The 12083-nt window shown below is 38.0% G+C and overlaps 1 protein-coding gene across 5 annotated transcripts in view; it reads left to right on the forward strand.

Annotated features, from left to right (window-relative positions):
* The window catches only part of esg2-a (enhancer of split groucho protein), a 90693-nt gene that overhangs the window by 21959 nt on the left and 56651 nt on the right, over positions 1-12083 (forward strand). For all 5 annotated transcript variants that reach the window (XM_041564356.1, XM_041564350.1, XM_041564343.1 and 2 more), the window contains exon 5: positions 8560-8622. In XM_041564356.1, the coding sequence (XP_041420290.1) occupies positions 8560-8622 (63 nt within the window). The remainder of the gene's footprint in view (positions 1-8559; positions 8623-12083) is intronic.

A 12083-nucleotide genomic window follows, 5' to 3' on the forward strand; every position in this document is an offset into this window, starting at 1 on the left:
AGAGCAACCACAACTTCTCTTCACTTCCTGCAGATTTGATTGTTCCCACCCAGGCCTACTGATACATAGGCACTCTGTGACATGATTATTTGCCTTATAGTCCAAATATCTATTTATTGCTCAACACTTTGCCTCCCTTCTGGGACCTTTATCATTCTGTCCCACAAGGATGATCCTAATAATAGGAGTAACACTGGTGGATTCAGAAAAAAAAAACACTCACTCACTCACCCTCTCACTCTCTCTCACTCTCTCTCTCTCTCTCTCTCATCTAGAATTCTTGGTAAGGGATTATTTTCTGTAACGTGGAGTGCTGTGTCTTAAAATGGTAGTTCAAGTTGAAATTGGTCTTTATTTTTTCATCTTTTTTTCATCTTTTTTTTTTTTTGTGGTTTGCTTACCGTATATGGTTGCTTGAGCTTAATTTGTAGTTGCAGAATAGGAAAGTAATAATTCAATAACCATAAATAAAAATGAAGAACAATTGAAAAGCTGCTTAGGAATATATATATACATATGTAACATACTTAAATTATATTTAAAGGCGAGCCCCCATTTAAGGCAACTAAAATAACATTTAAGGAAAAAAATAAATCTGCTCTTTTACCTCGTAGTTATCAAAAAGTTTGCCTAAGCAAATTTCTGACCTTGTGAAACATACCTGATTTTTTTTTTTTTTCTACTACATTTCTTATGACATTGTGATAAATGTTAGTCTTATTTAATCTTTAACTGAACTTTATGACTTGTAAATAACTGTTCCTATAAGCACTTGCAAAAACAACTTGGCTTACGTGTTGAGTTTATTTCAGCTTATCTGCTTTATGGTATGTTAATCTTGCACGATTAAAGGGGCATGGAAGTTCCCCCCCCCCATCCATTTTAGACATGGATTCATAAGTAAACAAAGAAAAAAGCACTTGAACACTCTTGGTTTTATCAGTTTGCACAAGCTCTCCAACATGTTGTCAGATTAGAAAGTTTCAGTTCAACACTTCTGCCTTTGGTTTCCACTGGTGTTGGGTCTGGTTCTTTAATATATGGGAAAAAATTATTGCTGATGTGTAAGAGTGCATCTGTTCATTGTAAAAAAAAAAAAAAAGTGATAACTGTTGGCTTGTAATCAAAGTAAACATAATACACTGCGCTCCACTTCATACTTTACAAAAACTAGTTATGTTTTGTGTTGCTTTTATGTGGATGACTACTTCACAAATTTCTCAAATATTTACTGGAAAGTTTTCATGCCTCTCTGGAACATAGATATGATCATCTAAATAAAAATGGTGTAATTTGTGCTTGGAATCAGTGCAAATTTCTGGGAAAAAAGTTGTTGTTTTTCGTTTTTTTTTTTATTTGTTTTTTTTTACCCAGATTTGTAATACAAAGGTAGTAGAAATAATTAGGAGTGCTTTACCTTCATTAAGACCGATGTCGGTTCCAGGTGCTAAACTGGGAGACCCTCGCCTGCTTTTTGGGTCAATTGCAATATCCAAAGAAAGAAATCCAGTAGAACACGGTAATTGTTGCAAAATCCGTGGTGAATTTATTTAGCCCATATATGAACAGTCAAGGGCAACGTTTTGGGTCTCACTGTGAGACCCAAAACGTTGCCCTTGTCTGTTCATATATGGGCTAAATAAATTCACCATGGATTTTGCAACAATTACAGTGTGCTACTGGATTTCTTTTTTTGTAATACAAAGGTAACCGCAACAAAACAGATTTGTCAAGTGTTAAGTTCAGAGGGTACAGCACAGCGTTATGTGTATTTTTTTATCCGTGTTTTTATCTTAACTAATAGATTTAACATTAACGTGATCTATGTAGCATTTGTGCATATGTGCATATTTACTTTGTGTGTGGTCATTACAAATGGGTGCCTCCATTAATTTTTTTTTTTTTTTTTTAAATATTGGTATGCACAGTTCCTTCAGTCTTTTCTGAGGCTTGACTTTGCTTCGTTGCAGATTGCCTTTAGAATTGTCAAGGTTAAAGCCAACCTTTTGTGGGTTTGAACAAGCCATCAAATGAGTAAATCTTTGACTAGTTTGGCCAACCATGTGTTGGACAAAATTGTGCTGATTTTTTATAACCCTGTGCCAACAGTCTTTAGGCTAATGGCACATCGGTTGTAGGCAGGAACCATATTTTTAAATAGGCACCCGAGGGCCTGTGCCTAGGGCGGCAGTTTTTGGTAGTTTTATGGCTCTCCGGTGCCTATACAGCAGATTATTTTTTAAAAGAAAATCTCTCCTCAGCCACTGCTGGATTCTTCCTTTTTAAATCCAGTGGAGGAGCTGGTGGTTGATGGGTAACATGTGCGGCTCTGGTGATGGTGACACCACTCGTAATCTGAAGTGATGTCAGCATCACTTCCACAACTTGGGGGTTCACTTCGTTCGGGTGCATAGGTTGGCATCAGGCCTAAATACATTGCTGGTCATAGGTCAGTCTTTTGTTATAACCTCTTTGGCACTGATCACAGCTTTTTTGTATCCAGAGTTTTTAAATTCTTGTAGGCGAATTTTTTCGGCTCGTTTCACTGAAAAAATTACGCCCATAGACTTTTCGCCGCACAACAAAAATAAAAAGACTTTAATGGGCGTCTGCGACATTGGCGGCGAATTTTTGGCGAAACGAAAAGGGTCAAATTCGCCCATCCCTACTGGCTGCCACATAATCCTAAAGCATAATGGATCCACCTCCATGTATATTGGTTGGCAAGATATTTTTTTCCTCCACCAAACGTGGCTTTTTCCGTATACCAACCTGTTGGCGATTGGTCAAAGAGTTATATTTTTAGTACAAGTACATGGTCTATTTCTGTTCCTTCGAGTACAGAAACACGAGGACACAGATTGTGTGTACATAATCATCCTTCTCTGCATATTTTGGGTGTTTTAAGTTGTATAATTCTCAAAAGACTATCACAGTTGCATCCTTTGTGGTTGTATGTGCATTTATAGAGTATTTCTAGTTTTCTATGGACATTTCTTGTAGGTTTCAGAAATGTATGACAGATATGCAGAGAAGGTATGTTCTTTACCTTACAGCAAAATGCCTTCATATCTTTAAAGGCAAGATAAATCTACTATAAGCAAGGTGTATTCACTCACCCACCTAATTCTGTGGCTTTGCTATAATTTATGTACGAACATTAAATTTTTTTTTACTACTTATCAATTAGCAAGGCAAAGTCAGGATTCATATTTAGAAGTTTGATTTATCTACCTTAGGTTAAATCCATCCTCTCTGCAGGAATTCAAGGTACAGTATTTTGATTCTCTTTCCAGCGCCTAAGTGGTTAGTAGGCTGGAACCTCTGAGCTCCTGTTCCTTGTTAAATGAAGATGGTCATTATTGATTTGACCCATGCTGCTCTCATCCTTTGTCACATTTAGAGGTGTGAGGATCAGGCCTGAATGGCTTCAGAAGTATATGTAACAGCATTGCCATTTCCTACTATCGATTTTCCTTCTTCACCCTCCTCCCTTGCCTTGTATTATATTTTGTTCTCCTTAACAGACTTGCCATTGAGTAGTGATGTGCATTTTCAAAGCAGAAATGGCGTATTGATTGAACAGTTGACAATAACAACCACCTTTGTTTGGCTCCTCTAGTTTATTTTCAATGGCTGTGAATTCGGCTCAATAATTTAATAAATGCATATATATATATATATATATATATGCTTAATCAAAGTACTGTTTTTTTTGTTTGTTTATTGACCAGTCAAATTTGCTTATTCCATATTTATATTTAGGCTGTGTGACTCAAAGCTGTGAATGCCACCTACATCCAATAATTTAGCAACTGTTTATAAGGAAGGCTCTTAATGTAATGTATTGAATGGTGTAATAACATACAGCAAGCTTAATAGCTTTTTGAAATCTGCTGCAATATAAACAGGATCTTCATGAATGTATGTGTTCAGGGATGCATGACCCACATAACCTACAAATTTGATTGGAAGTTACAGGGCTGGCATCAACTGATGGATAGCAGATTAGAATCCTGCGGTCTGCAAGCTAGAAATTTGTTGTCAAGCAAGATTTATCAGCTACAATCAGAGGTTCAGTCAAAGAAAAAAAAAAAGTAAAATCAAATGCTTGCCTTTTTTTCTTTTAAATAAATTCAAAATGTATTGTTTTTTATGGCAAAAAAAAAAAAAAATTAAAATGAAGAGAAAATATGTGTATCTGGTGAATCTTCTGCTCTCCCAAAAGCTGTCTGTCTGTTATTCATCAGGAAACAGGTCGCAGTTCAGTGAGCAGAAGAAAAGATTTTAATAGAAGCTGTGCCAAGGGCTGTAATGCATCATTTTAGGGCCCTAATTACATTACAATGACAAATATCGATGGTGACAACAGCAATAACCTACATCCTTTAATGGCTATGCTGGAAAAGGGGTTTGGGCTCTACGCCATTAGTTTAGACTCACTTTCAAAACACAGACCATTAGGAGTGTGTTTCCGTAGTGCTATTGGACAATAGCTGCAGCCCAGTAGTGAGATCTGTGAATGCCTCTCAGAGCTTGCTCTCATGGGACAACAAAGGCAGATTTGATGATCCGTGCAAGTGCCTTTGTTTCCAAGGCAACTGAGGTTGTCGTATGGGGTCGCGAGGACGACGGTGTGTGGAGAGGGTATTATGTGCAGATTAATATTAGAAAGTACAGGTATGGGATCTGTTATCCGGAAACCCATTATTCAGAATGCTCCTAATTACGGGATGGCCATCTCCTATAGACTCCACTTTATCCAGATAATCCAGATTTTAAAAAAATATTTCCTTTTTCTCTGTAATAATAAAACAGTAGCTTGTACTTGATCCCAACTAAGATATAATTAATCCTTATTGGGAGCTGAACCAGCCTATTGGGTTTATTTAATGTTTACATTATTTTCTAGTAGACGTATGGTATGAAGATCCAGATCACGGAAAGATCCATTATCCGGAAAGCCCCAGGTCCGGAGCATTCTGGATAACAGGTCCCACACCTGTACAAATATTTTATGTAGAGCAGGTTGTAGACCACATGACTGTTATAATCCTAAGAGTGGAGATCGCCCATGTACATGGATGCAAGCACGTTTGGTATGTCTAGGTTTCTGTATTTTAAAACTGGACTGTCCATGTCTTTCTTGAGATTTTAGTAACGGCTATAATTATCCAGGTATGGGACCTTGAGTTATCCAGAGTTTTCCGGATTATGGATATTTCTGTAATTTGGATCTTCGCACCTTAAGTCTATTAGAAAATCATGTAAACATTACATAAACCCAATAGGCTGGTTTTGCTTCCAATAAGCATTCATTATATCTTAGTTGGGCTCAAGATACTGTTTTATTAGTACAGAAAAAAATGAAATTATTTTTAAAAATCTGGTCTTTCTGTAAATTGGAAGTTTCTCTATAACGGGTTAACGAATAACTGATCTCATACCAGTACCGTGCATTATCATAGGCGACCCCTGCTTTCCTCTACTTACGCAAGACATGTACAACCAACTTGAAACTACTATGCAGAAGGTATCTTGGTACAAAGCATTATCTGGTTTAGTTGAGAATTTTCCAATTGCAAGAAAATATGAGCAATTAAAAAGTTTGTGTTAATCTCTTAAGGATTCCACCTTGTCGAATTATCTGCAAAAGCAGAATGATTGCGTGCTTGTACAGTGCTTAATAGATGTTGGTGGCTTTTAAACATGCACCGTGTGGTTAGTTGCTGATAGGCAGTTTTTCAAGCTGGTATGCCTCAGGTCTAAAAATGAAACCCCACAGTGGTGCATGGATGGTCTCATAACGTATGTAAATATATTGTGGGGGGACAACTTATGGAACAATTAAGGTTTTGCTATTCTGCACATTTTAAAATGTACCTACTTTTTTTTGTTCCTATTTGTTAAAAACTAGGAGACCGCTTTAGTTGCTATATTAGTATTTGTTTTTCTTAATGGAAATAGTGAGACGTGAAAGTATACTTTCTCGATTTGAATTTTACTAGCTTCTATGCAAGGTCTACTGACTTGCTTGCTGCGTCAGAACCTTTACCTTCTTTGATAGCCTTATTTTATTTCTTTAAACTATGTAACCTTCTTCTAGTTCCACATACACAAAGGCAGCAACGAGGAATATGGCCTGATAGGCATAGAAAGTGACTAGCTTCACACTTGGGCTTTTCACTTGTGCTGGGCCTTCCAGGGCACTGCTTGCCTGGATGGTGGTGATACATTAAATCCAATATAGCTTGCTAATAAAACTTGAGGCTTAGGGGTAATGTAATAAAAGTTGTAACTTAGAAAGTTTTGGCTAAATGGCATAAAAATATGTGCATCTCTCAATGTAATGTTCTTCTTTATGACACTGAAAATTTTAAATGCTCACATATGATTTTTAAGGCCAGCTTAAAAGACACCTGTCACCCAATGCCCCCCCCCACCATAGGTGAGGGACAATGGAGGCCACAATGGGGAAACAATAGTTTTTTTGTTTAAAATTCAGGTGGCCATGTTGTATGCCACGAATGTGCATAATTAGCGGTCCCCTCGCCATGCCTATTATGCACATGTGTATGAGAGAAAGCTGTGGCCCTAATTCTCTTTTCCATAGATGGCTGCCCACATCAGGAGCTCAACTAAGAAATTGTTAGCCCAAAAGAATATTTTTTTTGTCATTGAGCATTTTTTTCATTGACCAAACGATTACATTCATCTGCCCTTTCCTGTTCCTGCACTTACAGACCTGCATTGGCTTGGTTACAGATACAGGGAGCTGATTTTGCCACGGAAAAATGCAAGTGTGCATCTTGCATTAAATTTCATTCTGTGTGTCGAGAGCCAGGTAGGCGTGCCTGTTAGTGCAGGCACAGGGTGGGCAGAGACCAGCGGATTGGCTGATTCTAAACACAACTTTCATCATATGATCGGTCAGTCTTTGTACTGGTGTGGCAGGAGTTGTGCTCTTTGGGATCCATCTACAATTTATGTGGCACATATGTTGAAGTAGCAAATCTGTGCATGCTGCTCATCTAAATATGATCTGAATCTTTGGACGGGGAAACAAAAATAGTTTGGATTTGTTTTAAACTACATGCTGTATTTTTTGCACCACTAGTTAAGTGGGATAAAATGTTTGCTACTTCAATAGTTGTAACTGGACTTCCGGCCAGCCTGACCGACAAGTCGACAGTTATCCAAGTCTTCTGCCCATGTCGGTTGGCTTTTCTCCCACCATACACACACCGAGTATCCTACGTAAATTTGTTTCGTACAATATTATCGATGTGTCTATGGCCACCTTTAATCTCTTGTGTGAGTAACGTCATGAAACATTTCTAGAAGTTTTCCTTATTGGTATTTATCCCACTGTGCCTGAATGTTCTGGAGTGTTAGGGTGCCTGAAACATTTTTTTTCTCTGCATTGACCATGTACATTTCCATAGACTTTTTTTAGTGATAAATTAACCCGAGAACCCTCAACAACTCTTGAGAATTCTTAAGTACGAATGATAGAAAGATTTTATTTCAATCACACTCCGATGTGCCATGGCTTTAATGGTTCTTGACAGATAAAAGATTTTCTTTTTTGTGATAATACAATAGTAAGACTACCCAAGAAAAAATGTTAAATTGAGAAAAACACATAGATAACACATGTTATCTATAAAACTGTAAAGAGGTTACTTATTTTAGATGAAGTTTTTAAAGTGCTTATTTGTATGTTATTTATTTCCCAGTTATCTTAATACATACCTAGCTAGGTATGGGTCTCTTATGAGGAAGCTCAAGTTTTGCAACAGCCATATCCAGTAGAGTCCATTTTAAGCAAATAATTCAAATTTTTAGAAATGTAGAATCTTTTTTTCTCTGGTAATACCGTACCTTGTACTTGATCCTAACCAAACTGCATGAAATCATATTGGTGGAAAAATGATTGGACTGTTTGTTTCTTAGTAAACTCCTTTATCTAGGCAACCCCAGGTTCCAAGCAGTCTGGACAATAGGTCTCAAACCTGTATGATGCTACACTTATTTAGTCAGCTTGTGTGCTAGTGCATGATTCTTTCCCCTGTGCAATCTACTAGGGACATGTAAGATAAGCTATACATACTTAAGCAGTTAACTCCTCAGATGGTGTCAAATACCATGCGGATGTACGCATTAATGAGCCCCTGTCAGGTTTCAAAGCTGACTTGGCAAACCCTACAGGTTTCAATGGTCTACTGATCAAGCTTTAAAGACTTTAAAAAAAAAATGCAAATTAGGAAATGAAATTTCAGCTGTACTTTTATCACAACAAAACTTTTGAGAAGCACTCTCATTAACATACTGCTGAGCTGAACAGTTTGGGCACAAGCCACCCACCTACAACAAATTTGCGTTTATCTGCAGCTTTATGTTCCTCTATTCCCTTCTTAGGTGTTTATTTAGAGACTGTGCACTTGGTATACATAATTCAATATATCAAATGTTAATACATTCCGTCTCATGAAAAAAGACCTGGGAATGCTTTGCTTAATGAAATGCTCTTACATATTTTTTTCCTTCTCTCTGCAGGCAGAAATTGTCAAGAGGCTGAATGCTATCTGTGCACAAGTCATTCCTTTCTTGTCCCAAGAGGTAAGGAAACTTCTTTTTGCTGGCACCAAGCTAAGTGATGCCATTTTAAATGACAGAGGAATAAAAAAACAACTTAAAACCTTCTCCCCCCACCCCTTGATCTTGTGAATCTCATGATGCTTGTATTTCATTTTCTTGCTGCTCTGCTCATTTCCACCGCAGCGTCTTATTAAAATTCAGAACAATATAATTTAAATGCACTTATATAATGGAAAATGTTATAATGCGCTAAGCGTAATGCGGCTGTTTTCCTGTCATGTACGCTCAGTGTTGCTCAGAATTATGACGGTTTGTCAGAATGGCATCTAATAAAGTAGATTGAAAAATTGCCAGAATAGGCAGAGAACTCTTTTCCTGATGATAGGACTTAAATATTGGCAGAAGTGTGGTTAAGAATATCAATTGCAAGTGCTTTCCAAAGTAAACAGAATAAATAAAATCCCCTTACTAAGTTAACATTATCCCTTCTGACAAGAACAGGGCACCTGGTGAGATATATATTTATAAAATATTTTTTTTTAAGTGCTTATTGCATCTATATATTTCAGTCCTACATTATTTGGTCTCTCGCCATAAACCCATAGAGGGTCAGACTGCCCCACTGGCGGCTACCACGAAAAATCCTGGTCTGCCCCATTCCTTGGGGAGCCCACCTAGTGGCTGCTGCTGCTTGTAGCTCTCTGATCACTGCAGGAAAAGAAGAGGAAAAATAAATGTAAAGGTGGTTGCATGATACACTATGGAATGAACAAGCATGTTTACATTTTTATGCAGGTAGGTAGAGGAGGCAGAGAGAGAAAAGAAGTGCTGAGGGAGGAAAAGATTAGAAGGTTTGTTTGGGTGAGGTAATGCTTTCTCTCTCTATTTCTACAGTGATCTTACTGGCATGTCTAGGGTTAAAGGAAAGTGGATTGGCCAATTCTGCAGTGATCTTAGTGACATTTGGTGGGCCTCTGGGGTGTGGTTCTCTGGTGTGTTCCAACTTCCAAGTACCTCAGTCGAACACTGAACACATACATATTGTTGCATTTCTTTTTCTTTACCCATAGTCCGCTCTAGGGATTGAAGCCGTAGTGGTGGGATCCATTTACTTAATCGTGGTGGCTGTAAAACACCATTGAACTAGCACCAGGGCCGGATTTACATACCGGGAGCCCCTAGGTCCATTGCCGTTCGTTGCCCCTGTCCCCTCCCCCTTTTCATGTAAATTTTCATCATCGGGACCAGAGCAATGGGTATTGGTGCACGGGAAATTTAAAAAATGATTGTATCTCCTGTGTATCCCCAGTGTTTTTTAACCAATGTGGGTGTGGTTGGGCAGAATGCCACCCCCTGAAATCCTGCCACCCTAAGCCTGGGCCTTGGTGGCCTTTCCACAAATCCAGGCCTGACCAACGCCTACTTGGTAATATTTTTTAGTCTTTTTAAGACACTCCCCTAATACCGTTGGTTTACATTCTGAAGAACTGAAGAATCAGAGGAGGTTGAAATTATTGCCCCCTCCCAACTCAGTGTGAAAGATGGATGGTATGACTGGTATGAGCAAGTGTGCCTGTTGCTTATTGCAGCTATTTTTTATGTGTTAGACTTCAAGAGGAAGTGGGTTAGAGAAGAGCAGCGAGTATTGTGCAATACAGAGAAAGGTGGCCCACCAGAGATCATGAGAAGAAGGCGTTGCTTGTGGTGATAGGCCACAAGATGTTAGCTGGTTTAAATTATGAACTCTTTGGGTTATGTTTAACCCTCCCTTGATCAGATATTGTTTCTTTATTATGAATGTGCCAAATGTATACTGTATAACAATTGCTAAAAATAAACCTATCGTGAGCTTATGTGTTAAACATTGTTACAAACCCAGCTTGCTGGCAACATTTTATGGATTTGGACATTCCGGTATGGTATTGTGGGCTTTATACTGTTATATTATTTTATTTTATTTTTTTTTCCTGCTGATACGGAGTTTAGGGGTCCGATTCACTATGGGTCGAATATCAAGGGTTAATTAACCCTCAATATTTGACTAGGAATTAAAATCCTTCGACTTCGAATATTGAAGTCGAAGGATTTCGCGCAGATAGTTCGATCGAACAATCGAATGATAATTTCTTCGATCGAACGATAAAATCCTTTAAATCGAACGATTCAAAGGATTTTAATCCAACGATCGAAGGAATATCCTTCGATCAAAAAAAGTTAGCCAAGCCTATGGGGACCTTCCCCATAGGCTAACATTGACTTCGGTAGCTTTTAGATGGCGAACTAGGGGGTCGAAGTTTTTTTTTAAAGAGACAGTACTTCGACTATCGAATGGTCGAATAGTCGAACGATTTTTACTTCGAATCATTCGATTCGAAGTTGTGGTCGAAGTAGCCCAAAAAAAACTTCGAAATTCGAAGTTTTTTACCTTCGAATCCTTCACTCGAAGTTAGTGAATCGGCCCCTTAATGTGAAGTTAAAAAGACACCTGGTTAGTTTTTAAATCACCAGGAAGTCTTCTATCTATTAGATTTTATTATATATTAGTGAATATTTAATCTCTGAACTTGGTTGGGTCCCTTGCGATCATTTCTTCTGGGGTGAAAATTCTCATGTTCTAGTCCAGTGATCCCCACCCAGTTACTATCAAACTGCTGCACAAGCCCTCCTGAAGTGGAGTCCAGTGGTGCAGCCAAGTATTGTGGCCTTGGCCACCTCTATTGAATAAAGGACTTCATATAGCAATCTTTGTCTTTTGATGATAAATTCTCTTTCACAGCCTTCTGTCATTGTTTTATTCCTTTCTACTTACCCCACAGGTATGGCATACATAAAAGAACAAAGTCACTGGTGTATGGTTTCAGTTCAGTATTGATGTATGCTTCAGCGCAATAAAGAAAATTGTTACTAAATTATTTATCTTTGGAGACCGTTACAGTCTTCTGTTTTGATCTTTCTGTTAGGAAGATTGGTGGGTCCTTAAGATGCTGCATTCTTGTGCCAAGACAGTATGCTGCTGCTGGCCTGATTAATTTTACCTTTAGTGTAAACAATTATTATTTTGCAGAATGCCATGCAGGTTTTCAGTTGTCAAAATACATATATATACACATAAGGGCAGATTTATTAAGGGTTGCGTTGTGTTTTCCATGAAAAATTCGAGTTATCAGGGTATTTTTTAGTCAAAAAAAACTTGAACTTTTTTTTAGATTTATTATACCCTGATCCTGGAAATAGCTGGAATCTGAAAATACACCATCTAAAACTTGTCAAGGTTATGTAGAAGTCAATGGCAGATGTCCCTTAAAGGAGAAGTAAACCGTAAAAAGGAATATGGCAAAAAAAGGTCATGTTTTATGTACTGAACTTATTGCACCAGCCTAAAGTTTCAGCTTGCCAATAGCAGCAATGATCCAGGACTTCAAACTTGTCACAGTTTGGAAGTGCCTGTGACACTGACATGCTCAGTGGGCTCTGAGCAGCTG

The sequence above is a fragment of the Xenopus laevis genome, chromosome 1L, assembly GCF_017654675.1.
Source record: "Xenopus laevis strain J_2021 chromosome 1L, Xenopus_laevis_v10.1, whole genome shotgun sequence".
Classification (NCBI taxonomy): domain Eukaryota; kingdom Metazoa; phylum Chordata; class Amphibia; order Anura; family Pipidae; genus Xenopus; species Xenopus laevis.